This window comes from Sciurus carolinensis, chromosome 7 (genome assembly GCF_902686445.1).
Source record: "Sciurus carolinensis chromosome 7, mSciCar1.2, whole genome shotgun sequence".
Taxonomy (NCBI): Eukaryota; Metazoa; Chordata; class Mammalia; order Rodentia; family Sciuridae; genus Sciurus; species Sciurus carolinensis.
Genome location: NC_062219.1, coordinates 71,756,799 through 71,781,109, shown reverse-complemented (window position 1 = coordinate 71,781,109; position 24,311 = coordinate 71,756,799). Strand labels below are relative to the sequence as shown.

Sequence of the window (24,311 nt, the reverse complement as noted above, 5' to 3'; positions counted from 1 at the left end):
AATAGTTTCACGAACTACAAACACACTTCCATACATCTGCCATGTCATTTCTTCCTAGATAAGATGAAAATGAAAAAGTGACAAACTTACTGGATTCAAGCAAGCTCCATATAACTTTACAATATTAGGATGGTTCACACGGGATAACTGCCGAAGCTGTAACAAATTAAGGATTTTTTTAAAAAGTGATCCTTTTTTGAGGTGTTAATTTCACAGATTAAATCTCATGATCACACAAACTATTTGTTTAAACCATGAAACAATTACTATTTATCATGTAGCACAAGCACTGTGGTCACAGGCACTGAAAATATCAAGTGCCTACCTAAAATGCCACAGAACAGTTTGGTACTCCAATAGTTTAGCTGGGAAGACAGGCAGGTAAACAAATAATTAAAATAACGTGTGAAGTGCTATAATTATGAAGAGTTATGAAGAAGGCATGAGCACACAGAAGTTAAACTCTGTCAAGAAACGTTATGACATCATCTCAGAGATGGTTGTGAGTTGAGTTATCCAAGCCAGAGGCCACTCTACTTTTGTCACTGTCTTCACAGTCACGACTGCTCTTAGAATCTACCCACTCCCATGTGGCCCAGTTTTATTGGTATTATATAATCATCACAACACTGCAAGGAAGGTACTTAAAGTGAAGGCCCAGAGAAGATTAGATATATTGCTAGAAATCCTACAGATTGAACTTTGGTCTATCTGACTTCTAATGTGTAGTCTTTCTGCACACTCGCCTCCAGTTCCATAGTCTACCTCCCAAAATAATTCCCTCCTTTCCATTCTCACTGTCTTAGTAATTCCAACCTGAATTGCTGCAGTAATTACTATAGCTACCTCCTAGGTGGTCTCCCTACTTCTAGTTTTAATCTTCCATGATCCAATAATTTACACTGATGTTTATAATCCATGATCCAATAATTCACACTCTACTCATTTCCTTTGTTCCACATCTCAAACTTCTATGAAATCCATCAAGTCTCAACTTTTCAATTCTGTGAATATTTCAGGGAAATTGTCACAGGTGCACACAGGTTTAAAAATCATAATCTAGAGCACATATACATATAATTACATTAATCTTATATAGTTATGATATTAAGTTTCTATAGGTGTTCCACATATAGAACACCTATAGATAATGGGACAAAATGGGTTAGTGTATCCTCCCCACAAAACTGCTTCATGTTCTCTTTTCTCCCTTTGCCTCTCTGTTCTTTCTGTCTTTCACCTTATTCACTATAACCTACATTATGCTGCTGGCTCATATTAAGTCCACTGATGTCTCTAAATCTTTTTACTATATGCTACTAGAAAGCTTTATCTTTCTACAGTCAACATTTATGGATTTTGGGTCCTAATAGAAAAACTAACATCACTATTTATTATATTTATCATAAATATATGCTTATTACATTTTATTTTAGTAAGACTGAGATAGCAGATTATTTCACACTTATCCCTGTTTCCTCCTAAGATGGTAAAGGCTTTTTTAAAGGTATAAACTCAAAAAGGATGGAAAGAATGTGAAATGAGAAAACTAAAGCACAGATTTTTGGAAGCTAGAAAGCTAATGACTAGCAATAACAGACACAACAGATTTAAAAGAGCTGAATCATCAACTACAATGAGAAAAAAACTAAGAAGCAACCAGACTGTTTTCACAAAACCTCCAAGAGGTTGAGTGATAGTACCAGGTACCTATGCAAATGAACCAGTAAATGGGGGTGGGGAAGAAGGGGTGGAAAATTATGTCCCTAAGTTCTTCCCCTAAACTCCAATAGTTTAATGACTACCTTACAGTACCCAAGCAAAAGACTAGAGGCTAAATCTTTAGGGACAGTACAACAAATAGTATCTGGATTCAGGGACACCAAACACCAAAGTGGTTGTCTCTGGGAAGCAGAAAATTTAGATGGGAAAAGGTATAGTGGATTACAGTTTCTTACTATGCAGTTTTAGAGAACCATTTGACTCTTTAAATTACATGTGTGTACAAGTTAATTTAAAAAATTTCCCCATGCCATTATGATCCTTTGGATTCTTGATTCCTAGCATTTAACACATATGCAACCCATGCAGCTTTGTGATACCGTCAATGCAACAGTATAAGTTTATCTAACCATAAACAAAAAAATTGTGACTAAGGTAAGGTTGAGTTTAGATTCCTAGAGCATTCTACTAAAGATCATTTTCCTTTAAGATAATTAAACCAATCATCAGTGTTTCTCAATTCACTCAGTCAATTATAAATCATTTCATCATATCAAAATTAAATTGTCATTTCTCACAGGGTGTGGTGGTAGATGCCTATAATCTCAGTAACTAGGAGCCTGAGGCAGGAGAACTGCCAAATTTGAGTACAGCCTAAGCAACTGAGACCCTGTCTCAAAATAAAAATTGAAAATGATTAAGGATGAAGCTCAGTGGTAAAACACCCCTGGATTCAATCCCCAATTCTGAAAACAAAACAAAACAAAGCTCATTTCTCCATGTAACACATTAAAAAAACAAAAACAAAAACAAAAAAAAAAACCATTGAGTATATTTTGAAATTCGGATTAAATGAGAACAGAGATATAAATTCAGAAGCTTTGTAAGGTAAAAGTTACTAATCCTCTGGCCAATGAGGCTGAAAGTTTAAAGCACTGATTTTATCAAGTCTATCTACAAAATAATACAAAGTTAATATACTAAGGAATAAATCTCATAACCTCATGATTACTGAACTGTCCTTCATCATCTAATTGGTGAAAGAACTGTAAATTTTCATGCTAAATGAGGAAAAACCAAAGCTGAAGTTATTTTTTCTTAAAATAATCTCATATGAATTTCTAAAAATATTAAGAATGAATGCATAAAATTGGTCCTTAATTTTCAATAATATAAGAGAATATCATTTTTCTCTATTTCAAAATTAAAATAACATACCTTGAAATAGATCTGAATTCCATAGATGAGACTATCTTAATGCAGGGCTCAATTCATTTAAATTTTAAGTCTCTCCCTAATTTAAAATCAGAACTAAAAATGTGAATGAAAAAATATTCCTATGGTACTACCTTTGGTTCAACCTATTTGCTGATCTTCATGTATACAGAGAAATGCCAATTGAGAAACAATGTCTTTTATAATATTAAATGCAGAGTATCTCAGGTGAAGGATTACACAACAGAAATAACATCTCAACTTACCTCTACAATAAAAGCTTTCCTCTCAGATTCACTTTCTATTTGTTTAATAGCAACATCTTTTGCTCTCCACTTAGCTTTACAAACTACTCCAAAGGCTCCTCTTCCAACAACCTAAATTAAAAGAAAAACCCAAAAGAATCAGAAGCAAATAAATCCAGTTCAAATATAACACTGGAGACAATCAAATCTGATTAAAGAAAATTTTAGAAATCATGTATATTTGGATTTGCCACTGGGTAAGAATTAATTTTCGTTAAAGTGAGGAGAAAATAAAATGTACTGTTTTAGTCTGTGAAACAGACTGTACTGTTTCAATGGTCTAGACACCCCTTCATTCTCAAGTAAAACCAAAATAACCAAAACATTACATGAAGGCATAAACAATGTAAAGCAATTTATTAACTGCAGAAAAAAATTAAAACAGGCAAAATGAATGAACAGAAGATGGTTCAGAAAAATAGACATAATAATTATAATAAATGTTTTAAGCTATCATATTTAAAAGACTAAAAATAGCTTTTGAGTAATTAAAGGAAAGGGATAAAAAATATAGATAATTAAAGATGCAAAACTGAAGGATGGACAAAATGCAGTATTACCTATACAATGGAATGTTATTCAGCAGGAAAAGAAACAAACTACTGATAATACAAAACAAGATGAATCTCAAAAGTATTATACTAAGTGAAAGAAGCCAGACACTAGAGTTCACATATCTATTCTATTTGTATGCAATACCCAGAAAAGAAAAATTTATAGTGTTAGAAAGAAGATCAGCAGTTACCTAGTTCTGAAGATGAGAATTGGAATTAATGTAAATGGGTAGCAAGTATCCCACAAAAGTGATGAAATATTATAACTGACTTACTGTAATGGCTGACAATTGAGTAAATTTGTAAGTCACTGAACTGTAACATTTCAAGAGGGTGAATTTTATAATATGTAAAATATATCTAATTTTAAAAAGCTATTAAGAGTGATCAGCTATTCTATTGTTTGAAACTAACAGGTATCACATGGGTTCAAATTTTGTCAAGCTGTTTTATTTTTATGAATATTTGATATTTTCCATACTATAAAAATAACAATACAATAAAACAAAATAAAAATTACCTTTTACATCTGGTAGAACAAAATCTTATATTGGGAAGAATGTTAGTTAAATTTCATTTACTCCAATCTCTCAACTTTCAACATATTTAAGTGCTGTGTCAGGGCCTATTCCTTAAGCAAAAAAACCTCTCTATAGAGCATGTATTTCCTATGTAGTAGACAGTGAGCTCAGTGCTTTACATACATCACCTCATTTACACAGCCTTAGAAGGTAGGTAATAATGGTAGCCTCATTTTACAGAGGAGGCACCTAGCTTTAAAGAAGTAAACTAACTTTCCCAAGGATATGTAGTGAACAAATGGTACAGTGCAGTTTAATGCCAGGCAGTCTAATACCAGAATGGTAGCAAGCCTAATTTTGTAACACACATAATGTCCTCCATATGCCAGAAAGCAGTTATGTCTTCCCTTGGAGGAGCCTTCACTTTAGACAAACTTGCATAAAATTCTTCTATAATAAAGCTGACTATAGCTAGGGTGATTAAATGACTTATTATCTACATAGGGACACTTTGTAGGCAGCATTAATAATAACTATACCAGACGAGGAGCAGTTGAATATGCCTGTAATACCAGTCACTCCTCAAGAGGCTGAGGCAGAAGGATAGCAAGTTTGAGGTCAGCCTCAGCAAGTTAGCAAGACTCCATTTCAAAATAAAAACTAAAAAGTGGATGTAGCTTAGTGGTAAAGCACTCCTGGGTTCAATTCCCAGTACTGAATATAATAAAACACAACAACAAAAAACAACTACTATACCAGGACAGTAGTTGTAATCTGGAATGTATAGACTCTAGCCATGGCTCAAATTATACTTCATAAATCATTTAAAGTATGAACCCTTCTCAGTATTGTTCAATATATAAAGCCACCCAAATGGTTAACCTTTTTTGAATATTTACCATGTGGCCAGGTATTCTTCTATGTGCTTTTCATGCACTAACATGTTTCCTTCTGCTCCATTTTAAAGGTAAGCAAATGGAGTCACATGGTTGTAAGATGAGATGGTCACAAAGAATTCAGAGAAGTCAGGATCTGAAGACTAGAGCATGTAATTACCAACAGGCTCTATATGCAACTTTGCCTAAAGGAAACAGGGCTGCCTCTGGGCAAAACTGCTAATTAGGCCAGTATCTCTGGCAGTCATTCCTTCCTTTGACAACTTTCTCTTTTACTCTTCCTAACCCTGGACCTCAGGGTCCTCCTGCTGCTTAGGTTCTTGCTCTCTTCCACACTGCTTGTAAGAGAAAGGAATTAACATCAATAATTTGCATGCCTCCTCTAGTTACTTTACCATGAAGGGGTAGTGGCTACCTGGCACCATTAAAATAATGAAAAGAGCATGCCCAGGTTCTGGAACCCAATAGCCTTGAATTTATATGTAGCCTCTGTTTATTACGTCTCAATGCTGGGCAAGTTAATGTTCTTGAGTTTCTGTTTTCTTAATAGTAAAACAGAGAAGCTTACATTTCTCTTAGTAAATACCTACAGGGTTCGCAAATTAAAATTAGGCATTTGAATAAATACTAAAAAGAACAGTAAGTGCTTAGGGTTGGGTGTGAATCAGTGTACAAAGCTATAGTACTCATTTCTCTCATGTAAATTAATATGAATAGTAAACAGGTCCTAAATGTTTTTTAACATTATGGCCACATTAGACTAAGAAGCTATGCACAGAGACCAGACTAACTATTAACTATGAACTAATGCTTATGAAGTAATTTAACATAGTCTTCAACCATATATTTACAATACATCAAAGCAACTGGTATTTAGTATGACTCTTTCTTCATTTTTCTATTCTCAGGAATGTTCACACAGGGATTCTAAACATCACCTGTATTTGTGGATCATGCACTTCTCACAAAAATTGTGTTGGGTATGTATGACCATTTGTGATCCACAAGTGCCACCTAGTGATGAGATGATATCTAGCTCTGAGCTTTCAACTTAAATTATGGGAACAAACTGTGGGCGAATGAGGACATAACAAAGTTTTCCCTTTTGCTGGAGAAAGCAATTTTCCAGAATACCCTGAAATATAAAACAGGCACATTCATGATGAAAGCCTATGGACTCAAGAAGACTCCATCCTCATTATAGCCTTAAGATGTTTTATAAGTAGAGTGAAATAACAGGATCTAAAATGATAATGAAAGGCAAGATGTCCAAGGCTGTATACATACATAGATATGACAAAAATAACTGCAAATGAATTCAAAGGAGCAAGGCTATAAGCACAAAGTCAATGCTTAAGAATTAAATTTCTGTGTGTCAAAAATGACTGCATTTTATTCCCTCAACAGTATAAACACAATTATATTAGGGGTAAAAAGAAAAAAAAAATCTGTAAACAAGTGACCCCTACCTTCATGGGATGAATGGAAGGTACAGAAAAAAATTCAAGACTAAACAATAGTAGCATTTACTACTTAAATACTTCACAGCTGAAGAGAACCAAAGGGGATAATCCATGATGAAGGCTAAGACTTCACCCCCAATCCGACCTGTTCTAGAACAGGCTTAGGAATGAATTCAAGGAAAGAATTTATATTGTAGCTTACTTAGACTCTCAAGAGAAGGCAGCCTCACAGAACAAGGTACACATGAGTAAGAATAGTGGCAAGAGAGATAGAGGAAGGCCTTACCCCAAATTCCCCTAGCCCCAGAACATGGAATTGATCAGGAAAAACCAACAGAAAAGGTAACTGAAAATTAAAGAGTCTTCAGACAATGGGAAGGAGGCTATTATAGGGCTGAGTGTTAGGACTTTTATCAGAGGCTGTGGAATGAAAGACTGATCAAAGAAAAGGGGGGTTTAATGCAGAGCATAGGCTGAGTTCCTGGGAATCAATGAGTCAAGGGAAAGGTCTAGTCAGCAGGGAGAAATGGGTTACAGCTACCTGAAAATGAGGCTTTAAGCAAAGGGTATGATGAACTTCATTTCTTTACTCCTTATACCAACAATTCTTGAGTTCCTACTACATCAGCTACCATTTGGCATACCAGAAATACAGAAGTAAAGACAAAGGCCTTGATCTACTGTGAAATATACTTCCTAATATGTGGGGCAGGTGGAGGAGAAAGGACAATTAAAAGACAAAAGGATGAATAAACAGAAAGCCATACTGTTTTTAAAAAGTCACACAGTCAATAAAAAATAAAAGGACATTATGATAAAGACTGGTGACAGCTTCTGATTGGGTAGAACAGGAAGGCCATCTGAGAAGGTTATTAACCTGATATTTGAATGACAAAGGGAATCAACCAAGATGAGGGAGAAGAAACAACTAACGTAAAATTCCTAAGAGAAAAATACCCTTATTCATAATATGTGAATACTATATATGGACTAGTGCTATTCCGGACTAAAAAGCTATAGCAGCAAACAAACCAAACCAAAATCCTTGCTCTTGCTGTTTATATTCTCAAGGAGAGAGATAGGAAGTAAGGTATGTAAGAAAAGTATACAACATTTTAGAATATAAGTGTACAAGGAAGAAAAGGAACATAATTGTGTGAGTGTTTACATACATGTATGCACTTCCCTCTCAACCTAATTTTAGATAGGATAGTCCAGCAAGGCCTCACTGAGAAAGATGACATTTCACTGATGACCTAGAGAAATACTTAAAGAGTGTTTGGTGTGGCTGGTGCCTAGTAGGGGAAGGGAAAAGTGATTTAAGACAAGGCTGGAGGGATAGGTAGAGGAAGACCTGAATGGCCTATGCACTACAAAAAGTAGTTTGGATTTCAGGCTAGGTGCAGCAGCAAGCAGTGGAGAAATTTAAAGGAAGAAAGATTGATAGGATTTCCATCAGAAAAAAAAAAATCATTTTAGGGCTGGGGTTATGACTCAGTGGTAGAGATCTTGCCTAGCATGTGTGAGGCACTTGGTTTAATCCTCAGCACCATGTAAAAATAAAGTTATTTAAAAACAATCATTCAAACTCTATGTGAAGAATACGTTATAGGGAAGCTACAATGTATACGAGATGTGTTAGCAGCCTATTATAGCAGCCTGAACAAGAGATAACTGCTATGAGGAAAAGAGTGACAGTAGTGTAGAAACCTGGGCATACCCAGTCAACAGGGCTTGCTGATGGTCTGTACGCAGGCAGGAAAGGTAGAAAGGAAAAAGAGATGAATCCAGGATAATGTCCAGATTTCTTAAAGAATAAGAATGAAAAGCAAGTTTTTAAAAAAATAACTCAATTTAGTCTTAATCATAAAGTGTAAGATACCAATTAGATATCCAAATAGAAGTTTCTAAGAAGGCAAAAACATGTGTCAGTGAAGAAGTAAGGGGAAAATACAAATGTGGGAGTCATCGGCATCTGGTGGGTATTTCTAGTCTATTTCTCATGAAAGCAGTTGGATGAGATCACCAAAAAACATTTAGATTGGAGTCTGAGAACTGCACTTTGAAGCATTTCAATGTTTTTTTTTTTTTTTTTGGACCAGTAATTGAACTCAGGGGCACTCACCCACTAAGCCACAATCCCAGCCCTATTTTGTATTTTATTTGGAGACAGGGTCTCACTGAGTTGCTTAGTGGCTCACTCTTGCTGAGGCTGGCTTTGAACACAAGATCCTCCTGCCTCAGCCTCCTGAGCCGCTGGGATTACATGTGTGTGTAGCAGTGCCTGGCAGCAGTTTCAACTTTGAGAACACAACAATGGGAAATAGCAAAGACTAAGAAGGAACAGTCGATAAGATGGCAAAGCAGAAGAGTCTCACAGAAATCAAGAGGAAAAATGTTTTAAGAAGAAAGCAGCTATAAGAACAATGGAAGCATTAAGCCAGTGGCTCTCAAAGTGCAATCTCTGGTCCAAAAGCATTAGCATCACCTGGAACTTTGTAAGAAATGTAAATTCTCAGGCTCCTACTCAGAAATACTGAGTCTAAAGGTAGGGTTCAACAATATGTTTTACCAAGTCCTCCAGGTAATTCTGATGTTTGATAACCCATGCATTAGACTACAACATTAACAGTATGAATACAATATTCCAGTGGAAGTCGTCACATAGACCAAAGAGCCCTCCCTCCCTTGCTGTATCATTTGTAGTTTTCCTGAACACCTAGACATCATGCTGGGCAGTAAGAAGGGAAAAGGAAGGGTCCTGCACAGTAGTGGCATGCACTTGTAAACCCAGTGACTCAGCAGCCTGAGGCAGGAGGATCGCAAGTTCAAACTCAGTCTCAACAACTTAGTGAGGCCCTAAGCAACTCAGTGAGACCCTGTGTCTAATAAAAAACAACAACAACAAAAAAAACCTGGGGATGTGGCTAGGTGGTTAAGACCCCTGGGTTCAATTCCTGGTACTAAAAAAAAAAAAAAAAGAATGGAAAGGAAAATATTTATGACTGAAGAATGAACTCTGAAATAACTGATCAAACCTTGATTGCATGATACAGCACTCACAAATATGATCGAATTTAAGTCTCATCGCAATCCTATGAATATATTGGATTTTTTTTTTACTTCCATCCTCGGAGAAAACCAAGTTGTGTACTCGATATCACAGAACTAGTAAATCAGAGTCAGTTTTCAGATATGTCTCATGAAGCCAAATAGGGGCTCTACAAACTTCAGTCCAGTACCCTATACAAAAGCAGCAATAGAAAAAGCTACTCAGAAGTACAAAGTATGTTGCAACCAAAAACAATTAACTTTTCAAAAGATTATATTCAAATTAGATTTTTAACTGTTTAGAAAGGGTTTTTAAAATGCCTGATATTTTTAAAGAAACAAGCAATTTGAGGAATTTATATCTTTTTCCCTTGGATCAAATCTGGCCAAGGACTATTTTCATCAGCAGAGTGGCTGAAGTGATGTTTTACTCTCAAAACCAGGGCTCAGGTCTAGTGGCTTCTATATTCTTCCTCTTGGAATCCAGCCACATGATCTAAGAAGCCCAATGGATAAGGATAGGTCACATGGAGGGCAACTGAGTGTTTGGTTGAGAGTCAAAGTGATCTCCCAGCAGATATTGGCACCACTCAGTCAGACAAGAGTGAACCATCTTGGATGCTCTAGCCTATTGTCCCTATACGACAGTAATATGTCAAGATACAACTAAAATGTATTCATTTTGACCCAGAAATTCTACTTCTGTAATTAATTCTAAAGTGATACACAGATATTAAAGGACTGTTCATGTTAGTTTTCAGTAACAAAAAAATCAGAAATCAACCACAATATAATCAACGGAAGACTAATTATGAAATACTTCCATGATAGCACTATTCACTAACTCCTCTTCTGCTGAAATCTTACATGCTGTTATTTTCTAGGTTTCAGTCTTTGGCCCTTTTTTCTCAATTTGCTCTCTAATCTCATGACTTTGTATTCTTAAATATTCTTCCTATCCAAATGTTTTGCCCAATCTGGAGATATATTTAAAAGCGGAAGGCCGAGGTTTTACAGGTACTTCAAGTCTAACACATCAAATACTGACTTCATTTTCTGTCCCTTCCTTTTAGCATATAGTAGTTCGCTTAACTGTAATTAAGTAGATTTACAGATTATAGTATCTCTCTCTCTCTCTCTCTCTTTGAGGTACTGGGGATTGAACTCAGGGGCACTTCACCACTGAGCTATATTACCACTCTTTTTATTTTGAGACAGTCTCAGTTCAGTGGCCCAAGCTGTTCTTGAACTTGTGATCCTCCTGCCTCAGCCTCCCTATTAGCTGGAATTATAAGCCTGTGCCACTGCACCTGGCACATTAGCTTATCTTAATAAAGCCAATCCTCACATTCTGGCATGACTGTATTTGGAAAATATTTATTGTAACTTGAGGAATAATTAGATGATATTATGGAATTATAACTTAAGTTTTCTAATAATACCCATTATTTTAAAATACTGCATCTATTTTTGCATGTCTTATATATTTAATACACACACATATCCGAAACATAAAGTGTCTTGTTCACTACAGGGAAATAATCAAAAACATGGAAACGACTGATGTAATAGATTCACTAGAGAAGGAAGTCCACTACTATCAGCATTCTAGCTCTCTTGGGCTAATAGCACTCTGCAGATGGGGAAACATTACAAGTGTATTGATTTTTTTTTTTTTTAATCTATACTTTTAAGAAAAAATTTTAAATACCAATAGCTTGGTAGCATATTTACCTATTACATTAATTGAGAATATAAAATGGTGGAGAATATCAGATTTAGAGTAATTGTCATGCCTGGACTATGACATGTCATACCTAGAAACATAAGGAAATTATATACATTATTAGAGAAGGAATAGGTCCAAGTTACAAATTGAAGACAGCAGTCCAGTGTTTTTCCTGACATGATAGATCAACAGAAAAATAGCAGGGTCACTACTGAGTAAGCATTGGCCAACTGAGACAAACAATGGAAAACTTAATATTCAAATTATAAAATAATGAAAAAAGTACATTTTACTTACTATCAAATTTCTAATTCAAATTCACACATCAAATATACCTCTGGATTGTATTCATATCTGAATAATATAACAGTTTCTCTGAAACATTACCATTAATAATTATCTTGAATGACTGTTTTCCCCCCAAATCAATTTTTATCAGGAGTGTAAAAAAGAGAAAATATCTAAGTTATAAGTATCTCCCCCATTATACATATTCATTCTAAGTGATGAACCTACAAATAAATATTTAAGATATTCTTTGTAATCCCTCATCTTTGTAAAAGTAGGATTGCAAAGAAGACTTTGATTGTAAAAGTCAATTTAGAAATATTTTACATTAAGATATTTTAGATTAATTCTCTTATGATATGCACCCCCCCCCCATGGTTTAGTCCTCTTGGTTTTGAATCTACAACTTTAGTCTCATTAAAAGAAAAAAAAAAAGATTTAAATTTAAATTTGTAATAAAAATATAACAATATAAGAGATGGTGTATAGAACGTTTTAATGTAATTACTACTGTAAGGAACCAAAACCAAAATCAGAATTGTTTTGTTTAAAGAAAGCAATTTTTAAAAAACTGACATCTTCAGAATAAAAGATTACTCCCTTCCTTCATGTAATTATGTTAAAAAAAAACCACATCAACTTAAATAAATGGAAAAGGACATATACCTTTGTGCTCTAAATTTACTATTAAATAATTCATCTTAATTGTCCCCAGTTTGTTATTTTTAGTTCAGTGACTATAGCTGTCAGTTTGGTTTGGCTCTGTTATACAGACTATGTGAATAGACCCCTGGGTATGTTACCATGACTCTGGCTAGAAATCTGGAACATGACAGAACAAGCATAGATATTACATTTATTAGTTAGGACCTGGGGCCTCCAACTATTTCAGAACTTCAATATCTATTAATAAACTGGCAGAGTGGAATTGTCATCTGCTGACAAGACAGATTTGATAACATAAAAGGGGTGATTATTCTTTCTTCTGAATTTTCCATGTACTCATTTAAAGCCTGTCATAAAACTTCTGACCTATTTAATAGACCTTTCCTTCAAATAATATGCTCAGGTTACCTTTTAAGTTACACATGTACAACACAAAAATGATCTCTGTAGCTACCTCTTTAACATAACAATCATTTGAGATTTCTATTGAAATCAGTGTTCACTAAGTTTCACATGGTTTATTGATTGTTTTGAATATCCAGCATTAAATGGTGACAAACAAATCTACAGACTCAGTTTATTCAGACCACTATAATATATATGATTTAGGGTTTTCTCTAGTTGCCCATGTATTTATAATTTAAACCAATAAAATAAACGTCACTATGCAAATTCATTCTACATTTCCCATCCCTAGTATGCTTTAGTTTTTTAAAATAAAACCTTTGTGTCTCTAATAAGACTTAAGAACATATTCAGTGATCATATTTGTCCAATATGCTTGCTCATACACTATACTTGTCCACAATCTGGGTTTCTCTTTTTTACAAATAGACCCTGTAATATTTGAGTAAAGGTCCACCAAGATTTGGCTTATTCATAGCAACTGGCCCTTGACTGCATCTTTTACCTCTACTAAGTATTTGCTATGTATAATGGAATATAATGGAACCAACACTGGAATAAGAATCAGATCTCATTTCTAGTGTAAATGCTGCCTTAGTCAAATGGCATAACACATCTTAACCCTTGTTTTATTACATGTGATATAAGAGACCCAGATAGGCATTTAATTCTCATATTATGCTGTCATAATTTTATTTACTCATCCAACAAATATTTGCAAATAACTTTCTAGGTGCTAGGCATTGGGGTTACAAATGTGAATTTTGCTGAGAGGTATATACAATTTTAGTTACTAGTAAGTGCTATGAAAAATAATAAAAAAGATCTAGGTTGTGGCAGGAGAGGAAGGGACTTCTCTGAGGAAGGGACATCTGAGGTGGGACTTGAAGAAATAGTGGGGAGACAAAAGCACTCACTCTAGGTAGAGGAACAAATGCAAAGACAATTCTTAGTGTCTTTCTCAACCCATGATGATTACTTCATCAAAACCCTAGTTTAAAACTTGTCCCCACTCAATGGAGGCTTCTGTAATTAACATTCAAATTAAGGTTTATGTGCTCAATTTACACCATATTCATAGTTTTAAGTTCATGGTTCTGAAAATTTAATTAACCATTCTGTTTTTCTAGTCTCATACCAAGTCAGATATTTCTAAGAGAGTCCTAGGATTTTTCTATTCATGTTCCACAAAACCTCAGCAGTAGTCTTCACAGAGAATGCTTGTTAAATGCTGGGGACTAACTACTATAAAGGAAATCAGTATTATGTATTTCTTTTTTTGTTTTGTTTTTTGGTACTAGGGACTGAACCCAGGGTCACTTAAACACTGAGCCACATCCCCAGCCCAGCATTATGTATTTCTATTCTCAGAATAAGGTTTCATTATCAAGTACATCAGAAAGAACTAAAGTGACATTGTAAATCCAGTGGAAAGAGCATATGACTCATGAGCAAGAAATTTCAAATTCAATCCCCAGCCCTACCATTTACTTACACACATAGCTTTTGACAAATCAAACTTCATGACCACTTGTTAATATCTATAAAATGGGGACTTCATTTGACCTGTCTACCCAAAATTAATTGGTTACCAACTAAATTCCATGTGATATCATAATCATTGTCCTTAAAGAATTTCTAAGCTTACTGTGGAAACAAAGTATAAAATACTGGAAACAATGAATGTGTTTTCATTTGAGAACCAGAAGATATCTCAAATGAGCTTGTCCAATTCCTTATTTTATAAGAGAAATCACAGGATCCCAAAATGAGGGGACATGCCCAAAGTTACAGAAAAATATTACGGCAGTATCTGTATAGTATCAAAATTTTCTAAATGCTCAGTTCAGCAACCTTTCACTATACCATACTCTTTTCATCACTTCTTGTAACCTCATCCTCAAGGTACACAGTTCACAATTAATTCTAACATTCTCTATACTCAAATTTAAGAAGGTAAAAATGGAATGATTTTTTTAAAAAAGTAACTAGGTAGATGCCTGAGGTTGAGAACTTACATTATTTGATAGAATTGAATTTTAAAAGTGCCCAATATATTACTGAGTCACGATACTAGGAATGCAGTTTATTAGGAATTAAAAGCAGCTGATATCTTAGAAATATCTTTATATACTAAAGGATTACATTTGATCTGTGGTTGGAATTTTTTATTTCTTAATTATGTTGATGTAATGTTGATTCAATTATGCTACTGAGAAATATAGTATATGCTTTTCTTTATTTAAAAGGTGATACATTTGAACATATAAAATGCTGAAAGCAATGCAAAATAGTTTTTTTGTTTGTTTTTGGTCATCCTTCTCTTTTCCTATTCAAGATTTAACCTAGAAGCAGAATTTAAGTTGAAAAACAGCCCCTGGTGTACCATAGATTATCTAACACTTTTAATGTGGGCAAATGAAAAATGATAGAAATGATGTCATGGTTTCAACATCAGAAAGATCTGAAATGAATCTGTGATGTGAAAATAAACTGGGTACTAAAAAATGAAAGTGAACAAAATCAAAAAACTAAATGACTACCTAAAAATAGAAAAATGTTCATCTAAAAACAAAATTCTTCTTCCCAGAAATGTCTTAAATACTTGGAGGAGGTGGGGTTGAAACACAGAACTGAAAAAAAGTCTTGGAAACATAAAAACCTAACCAGAAGTGAAATGGCTTTTGGGGAAAAGCATCAAATTGATAAATGTCTCTTCAGTAATCTGCATTCTTTCATGAACAACAAAAAAAAAACTTTAGAAAGTAGTGGTTTTCTAAGGTTTTAAGAATCCAATGAAGTAAGTTTGCAAAAGCACTAGGTAAAGCAAAGTTATTATTATATAACAATTTGTAGTCTCCAAGCATAGCAGTTCACCACAGAGTAGACGTAAATGCTTATTTAAAAACTGCAATTCTTGTATTCTGACTCATTGAATTTTTATTCTTAAAAAAGAATGTTAGCCATGAAAGCTGGATCAACTATCCACTTCTGAAAAAGGAATTTATCATAGCCTCAATGGGGGTGGGGGGAGGCACCAAAAAATATTTTCTTCTCTTCAAAAGACAGGTCTTCTTTTAGTCACACAACCTTACAGCAGATCACTGTTCTTCACTGGAACTGTTTTCTAATATATGTCAGGCACTGTGTAGGATGACTATGTATATTGTTTAATCAGATCTGTTATACAAACAAAATAGAAATTATTACCCTTATTTTATAGTTAAGGAAACTATAGTTAAGGAACTATGAAGCTCAAAGGGGTTAAGAAATGTGCTCCCAAATCACACAGCTAATAAGTTGCACTTATGATATATTGAACCTTCCTTTAATATCCTAAATCTTGCTCTTCCCACCAAACTACCTTGTAAAATGAGAATATTTTCAAGGAACACAATGTCCTCTACAGGTATTTTATGTCATAAAAATATGTAATTCAGTAATCCATTATTCTTCTAAAAAAATGCCCGGGAAAAATGTATTTGTTGAACGTTAATTAGCTTACTAATTTTAACTTGCTGCTGCTGCAAAGTAACTTTAGATTTTTAAAGCAAAGATAACTCAGAGTTTATACTATTTTACTAGGACCAGTACTATGACATTCATAATATGAAATGATTAGCTTAAAATGATAAATGGTAACTGTATGAAACTATTTCCAAACTTATAAAAAATTGTAAAGTGTATTTAAAAATTGATACAAGGATTTTAACTTTTCTAAATTTTATGACCCTTAGAACCAATACCTTCCTCTAAAATAAATTAATGCAGAATAAAGAATGGATCCAATTTTCTAGCAGTGATTTTTGTTCTGGTGCTGTATTCTTGTTGTTACCCTAATCATTAGTTATCACTTTTAGAATATGCTACCTGAAACACTTTTTTATCACACACTAGTTTCTTTTACCAACGGTGAAGTTCATTAAAATTGGCCCAACTGCAGGAAGAACACTTAATATTAATAATATTGTCCTATGGTATCAGATAAACTGAGAATCATTTCAGTACTGGGGGGGGGTTCATTAGACTTAATTATCCATAAATTTAAGAAGCCTTTATTGAGCATCCCTACGTACCAGGCACTGGGCTAGAAGTTGAACACAACACAATCTTTGGCACTTAAGAACACCAGGTTTAGCGAACTGAAACTCCACATTGGCCACGACCTTCGCTGAAATTTACTACTTACAAATGTGAGAATTGGTGGACCACACTCTCACCAGTTCATTCTACTATTTAAGGTGAACCAATCAAGGCACCAGAGTATCAAATTCAAACTTACTAAGAGTGCCAAAGTAAGAGAAAAAGCTACCAAGGAGCAGCTGATCTGAGTCCTCCACACTCCATCTCCGGGAGGCTGTGGGGACTCCAGGGTGAACCCCTCGAATTAAAGGGATCAGGGAGGCTTCAGAGCCGGGACCTAGCAGAGGCGGGGGCGGGCCATGAACTGCATGCACTTCGGTGCCGGGCCTCGCTCACCTCTTCCACCTCGATTTCCTTGTAGTCGATCTCTTCAAAGTTAAGGACCTGGGAAGGGGTTTCGATCATCTCACTGGCCGAAGACGAGGAGGAGGAGGAGGCGGCGGAGGCTGTAGACATGATCCCTCTGGGCGCCCAGGAGGGCCGGGGACGGTGCCGCCCGGACAATCCGGGTGAGACCCGCGCCCACCCGCCTCCGGGCCGACCTTCAGCCTGGGGCCGCACAGCCCTGCCACCCCGCGATCCGTGGCGGTGGACTGGGCAGCGGCCACTGCCGTGTCCCGGCTCTGGCTCCGCTGCGTTTTCCGCTGCCGGGCCCCGCCCACCACACTTCCGGTTCCGATCTAAAATCGGAAACAGGAGGAGGACAGGGAGCTTGAGGAAGGGGAGGGGAGAAATTTGTGGCTTGGAAAAAGAAAGAAAGGACCGGTTGGGAGGTGGGGTGGAGAAGGGTGAGAGGCTAACTCTTGGACTTGTAGAACAAGTTTCGCGAGACCCTTGTTAAAAAGGTGCTCCGCAACAGGGTGATACCGCGAGACCTGAGGCGGTGACGTAAATAAAGTGCGCGAACGGAAGTGATGAGGAGCACGACGGAAAGTCCTTGTGGTTGGTCTTTTAAGAAACAGCGGGAAAGATGAAACCCAGGATTTTGTCTCTGCTTCGTGAACTGTCATCCTTTCACTTCCTCATCTCTGATCCGCCTGTAGATGGACAAGGCGGTATTGCATTGTTTTTGTGGCGTATTTTTTAGTTTCGGTCCTAAACCAAGTAGAGTCTTTTTTTTTAAGAAGCCCTGTAAAATGTTTCCTCAAATTTGGTATTCGTGGAAGGAACAGTTTTGTCTGTCACTTTGAGCTAGTCCCCGATACCCTGAGAAATTCTAAAAGCGAGTCAGTGCATGCAACCTGAGTAACACTATGGAAGCTGAATGCTCACGAATAGAAGTTAGCATTTTGCTATTAGAAATTTTACACAGCAGGTGGGTAAGGTACAATTTATCATACTTTGTCGTATTCATTTAATTATGGGTTACATATGTATGGACTATCAATAGGCTTGCAAATCAAATATTTTTGTCTCCATCTTCAGGACATGATAAGGTAAATTCAGGGAGTTTAAACAATTTTGATCCTTACTACCTAGAACAGTCTGTTTCCAAGGTGAATAGTATTGCCCATATTGTACTACCAATACATTTTTTAGTTTTAAGCTAGATATTAGACTTTAGTGAGTTTGACCTGAAAGCAGTGGGAAAATTGGGGTTAGAAATGAGGATTTAAGGGCCAAGGGACTAGGGACAGATTACTGCATATGTCAAATTCTAGGTCTCAATGAGAGACTTAAAATGGAGATGTAGCTTAGTGCCTAGCATGCAGGAAACCCTGGGTTTAATCTCCAGAAAAAAAAAAAAAAGGAATGAAAAGGAGGGAGTGAGGGGAATGGTGATCAGATATCACCATAAGAGAGCTTACCAATTAAAGAGCAAAACAAGTAGATGCTGTGTGGAAGTAAGTTGAACTCATTCGGGCTTGCAAATAGGTCATTGTATTTGTCAATCAAAAAATTGTTATGGGCTACAAAATGCTGTCACTTTTTATTTGTAGGTCCTGTAACACTTAATGACAATTTGGTAGGTGGATAAAAGAATAAAAGAAGGAGTAATTTCTTCTCACTGTACAACAGCCTCTCTGGATGATCTCACCTAGGGGCTTGGCTTCTCACCATTTTTATGATGATGACTGCCAGTCTCTTCTCAGTACTGAGATTTTTCCCCAGTTCTGGACCTGTTGGATATCTCTATAGATATAAACACCTAAAAAAATCACTCCACAAATGTATTCCTCTTTGTGAGATTCCTATTTCACTAAAAGATGCTCTCACTTAGTCAGTTGTCCAAGTGAGAAATAGGGAATATGAAATGATGTGCAGTGTACTAATAACCAAATAGGATTAGATTAAATCAATGGGATAATCATTTTCACCTGTCATTCCTTTTAGGTTTCCAAACTAGGATGGTCACTTCTTAAATTTTCACTTTGCAGGTCCATTCAGATTTCTCTTTAACACCTCAGTCTTAGTACAGTGGATAATGCCAGGTGGGAGATCAGGAAATAATTTGTAATATATTTTGGACAAATGAATAGTTTTTATCAGTTCTCCTTTTCCTTGGGAATATAAGATGCATTTTCTATACCTTCAGGCTGGGACTAGAATCCTAACAAAAGGGCTTATCACTAGCCATGATTCAGTTCTGCTTGATTTTTTCCCCCAACTTTTTGTTACTATAAATGTCAAATATACAGAAAAGTTGAAAGAATTTAATAGTAAACATTTGTGTATCTACCAAGATTCTACCTCTAATATTTTACTATGCTTGCTTTATCATATATCTACTCATCTATGCATACTTAACATCTGTTTTGTTAGATGCTTTTCAAAATGAATTGTTTACATGATTTTGAACATCATCCAAAGTAATGTTCAAACACGGGAAAACAATGGAGAGGAGCTGGACCCCTTTTGGTTCACCTCAATTTTGACTTTGCATTCCCTTTAATGTCTTTAATTTTCATGAATTAAGGATAAAAGCTAGACCTGACTAGATATGGTGAAGATGGTAGAGGAAAGTGCAATGTACAGGATGATTTGCAGATTTCTCACTTGTGCAACTCAGGGAAGGAAGGGTGCCTTTTACAGAAGGAAGTACAACAAATCAGGTTGGGAAAGGAATTAATGAAGAAATCTATTTTTGACATGTTGAGCTAGAGGTACCTGAGAAACTTCTAAGTATTGGTTGTCATTGTGAAGGGCTAGGGATTAGAACCCAGGACCTCCTGTATGCTAGGCAAGCACTCTACCACTGAAATATCCTTCCAGTCTGAACTGTTGTTATTAAATTGACACTTGATCCTAGGGAAAAAGATGAAGGTAGAAAAGCAGATGCTGACATTCTCATGATAATTAAAGCCATGAAAATGCATGAGATCACTGAATAACAATGTGTAAAGTGAGGGAAAACAGGACTTAAGAAAGAACCTTAAGAAATAAAATGGTTAAGAGTCGATTAAAGTGAAGGCACTGCTTACAAAATTTGTGAAAAACCCAAAACTATGATGTGGAAGCCAAGATAAAAAGGGTGATTCAGTGTTAAATACAGTACTTGCAGGAATTTAAATATGAGAAAAGTTGAATAATATCTATTGGATTTAGACACTCAGAGGTTATTTATAACCTCGACTAGGGCTTAGGGAACAGAAATCAGATGGGTTGGATTGAAAAGTGAATGAAAAGTGAGGAAAATGAGGATAGTAATATGAACAACTTTTGGAGAAATTTGACTAGTAAGGGGAAGTAAAATATGTATGAAAGCAAGGGAATGTAGGGTTTTGGCAAGAGTGTAGTTGAAATGATAGGTCATAAAAGCAAACCTGAAGAGATAATAGGAAAGTGTAATCGATTGGAAAAAGATAGGAGGGTCAGCAGGGTGGATGTTTGCAATGTGTTTGAAGAACAATTTTGATGAGGGAGCTGGTGATGTAGCTCAGTGTTAACTAGCCATGCATACACCAGCCCACCCCCATCCCCCAAAACAGGTATGATGAAAGTTTTCCAAGCAAATTGAGTGAATCTGGGGTTGTGATTAGAGGGTGAGATGCTTGAATTTGTTGAATTTGTTATTTCAGAGTTGGTGCTATTTCAGGCAAGGGAAAGATCTAAGATATTGGGAGAAAAGGGTAAGTCTTTGGAACCGAAAAGAGTGGAAACATATCAGGATATCAGTGGGTCATTCATCTAATTATCTTCTGTTGGACATGAAGCTTGTCTCTAAATTTTCTCTATTATAAAAACTACTGATAAGAGCACCTTGTATTTATTTTTTATTTTAAAATTTTATTAACGGGGTTCAGTGAGATATATCCATATATCATACAGCATGCACCAATAAAATCCTACCACACTATCCCATGCCCATACCTTGACTTCCCTGCACCCTTCCCAATTTCTAGTAACCACTATTGTACTTTAGGGTCAACTAATTTTTAGCATCTATGTATGAGAAGGAACATGTGGCCCTTGTCTCTATTTAACTCATCACTTAGCATTCTTTCCAGTTTTTCTTTTTTTTTTTTACAGTATGACACAATTTATATGAAGTTTAAGAATAGGCAAAATTCGTCTGTGGTTATAAAAATCAGAACAATGGATTATGAACTGGGGAGTTGTTATTAACTGAGAAGGGGCTTGATAGAGTCTGCTGGGATTCTGGAAATGTTCTGTACTCTGATGGAGTTGGGTGAACAACTTGTGTCTGAATCTAATATTTTTAGGGTGTCTATGCAAAAGCTATTCTGTTTCTCTGATTATCTAGTTTCCTTTCTGTGAAACATTTCTAATTTGCCTGTTCTTTGAAGAGGGGTGATAGGCTAGTTGCAGTTAGGACTTCTATGCTTTATCTTTAAAGCACAGGTTTTAGAATTCTAATGATAGAGTTATTATCCTAGTTCTGCTGCATATCTTGAATAAAGTGCTTAAACTTCAACTTTAGTTTATTTACCCAATACCTACATCAAAGATTTTGGTGCAAATTAAAAGTGACGGCTCTTAGAAATTAATTAAATGTAAAATAATTGCTACTTTTCCATTTTTCTTTCTTTGAAGGATGATAATGGGTAAAACAGTTCTCTATAACAGATACTAGGAATCTGTTTTCCCAGGGACGGGGACTGGCTTAGGTAGATTAATGAAGAGGGAAGAAACTTGTTGGAGACTTTCCATGTATTGTACTGCCCACTAGTTTTAACAAGAGGGGTTTTTGTTCTTAGCCTCACACTTTAAAATGTCCTTCTCTGGTTCTCCTATATGATGTTCCTCATGGGATGGGAGCATAAGGAAATCATACTCTAGGATTTGTAGAACCCTGAACTAAAACAGCCTCATAGTTTTGTGCATAAGCGTCTCTGAGTCTGCCTTCTGGAAGGCTAGCCAAGGGTTCTCTCTTTGTGTATGTTTGTGTGTGAATGAGTTTGAATGGGTAGGTTGGAGTGTGCATGTGTGTGCGTAAGGCCCCTTGTAGTATAGATTGGACCCAGTGTAGGAGGATGGGGATTCCATCAAGAGTTAGAGGCCAGCTTTGCTCTTTTCACCACTTCTGGTGAAGGGAATGTATTTCCTTAACTGGTTTGAGACTTTTGGCGTGTAGACCATAAAAGTTAGGAGGTCTGTTTTGTATTTGTTTGATTTTTGGTCCTACGTGCTAGTGATTTATAGGTGAGGTATTCCCAACTTGGTTTTTTAAAATTTCCTAAGTAGGTCTCAGCTCAGTAACTATATGGGGTAGTTATATATTCTCTTTGGCTCTTTTCCCTTTCGCTTTCTCCACTACTCAGTTTTTATTTTTTCTATGTCATTACCTATCTGATAACATATTATTTAATTATTCTGTGCCTTGTTTATTTTCTGTCCTTCCACTCCCTTCCCACCCCTGCCAGTTGGATGTTAGTTCTACTGGGGTAGGAATAGTAAATGTTATTCATGGTTCCCTCAGGATTTAGAATAGCACCTGTAATGCAGTAAACATTTAACTTTTTAGGAAGTAAATAAGCATCTACAGTTTTAAGTAAGTGCTGTTTAATTCATTTCAGCTATGAGGATTGGGTTAACCAAATATTGTCTGTAATATTATTAGAGAAATTTTAATAAATAGCTAAATTGATGTACAATTAGCATACCAATCATGTGTAATGGAGGTTTTTAAGTATTTGAGGTCTTTTAAATTGCTTTGTTTTCCTGGTCAATTTGAATCTCTCTCCAATCTTAAGATAACTAATTTTTAGGATACTTTTTCTTCCTAGATTTTCCAAGGGGAAACTTTAGTTTTTCTTCCTTCCAAATACCTACTGCTATATAGTTCATTTGATAGTTTGCTTGCTGAAATTTAATAGGAAAGTTTTACTGTAGCACTAATGATTACTTTCAGAATAACTGGTATTTTAAGTAAAAATATGGAAAATTAGACAGATTTTTACTTACATTCAGAGGCAAGCTTAGACATCATGACATACACCATCATCAGTTTTTAAAAGTAGAAACTTAATCAGATAAGAACATGTTTAGAAATAAAAATAACCTTCATGGAAATAGTGTTCTTTACTATAAAAGTGCATTCATTAAATGTCTTATTTCACAGACTAATATATCAAATTGCTGTTTTTTAGATGATTTTTCTCAGAAGAAATTCCAGAAGCAATTTGGCTTCATTTTCAGGAATAAATAGGGGTGTTTCATTTCACACAGCCTCAGGGAATCACAAATTAAAACTTTCCGCTAAAATGGATGCCATCTACTATTCATTATTTCAACAAACCAACCACTCCACTCTGCTGAAGTTGCAATCAGGATAAAGGATATTGTGCTTAAAACCTGCAAGGCTGAGAGGGCCTACTTTGCATTCTTGTTCATGAGCAGCCCATTTCACATCTTTCTCTGAGTTCCTCAGCACCCCACAGAGCTACTCTCAGTGGTGAAAAGCTCCATTAAGTAAATAGAGGTCTGTATTTAGAAGCTATCTCTGGGAATTCAAAATGTGCAGAGAGGGAAATTGGAACTATCAAGATTAAGGTATTAATGAAAAGTTCTGTTAAATTTCTGTTGGGATGCTAATTAATCTTCTAAAAATTGTTAATCAATTCAATTATATAACACACTTAAACTTATCACACAGTACAGGAAAAGTAACAGGGTCTTTTAATTGTGCCCAGAGGCATTTAAAAAGTTAAAAGACATAGTCTAATGAGAAAATCATCCCTAAACTGTGTTTTAGTTTGATCTTCAATATTGACTTGTTCTTTCACACTTGATAAGTTTGGGAAATTGATATTTGGTGCTCAGATGTTTGAAGAAATATTAGAAGTAGTAGAAGACATTCAGGAACTGGAATTATGACAACTATTACTTAATGGAATTGCCTACCTGAAGTGCAGAAGTCTGGCTCTGCACAGATTATTAAACCCATGCTGA

The 24,311-nt window shown here is 35.6% G+C and overlaps 1 protein-coding gene across 3 annotated transcripts in view; it reads right to left on the bottom strand.

The window, feature by feature from the left end:
* The window catches only part of Map3k7 (mitogen-activated protein kinase kinase kinase 7), a 64,202-nt gene extending 46,459 nt beyond the window's left edge, over nucleotides 1-17,743 (bottom strand). For all 3 annotated transcript variants that reach the window (XR_007109495.1, XM_047558584.1, XM_047558585.1), the window contains exons 1-3: nucleotides 17,295-17,743; nucleotides 3,204-3,314; nucleotides 91-156 (exon numbers count right to left, since the gene is read on the bottom strand). Coding sequence is in view for 2 of the 3 variants with exons in the window: in XM_047558584.1 (XP_047414540.1) it covers nucleotides 91-156; nucleotides 3,204-3,314; nucleotides 17,295-17,414 (297 nt within the window). In the remaining variant the exon portion in view is untranslated. The remainder of the gene's footprint in view (nucleotides 1-90; nucleotides 157-3,203; nucleotides 3,315-17,294) is intronic.
* Between the last annotated feature and the right edge of the window lie 6,568 nt (nucleotides 17,744-24,311).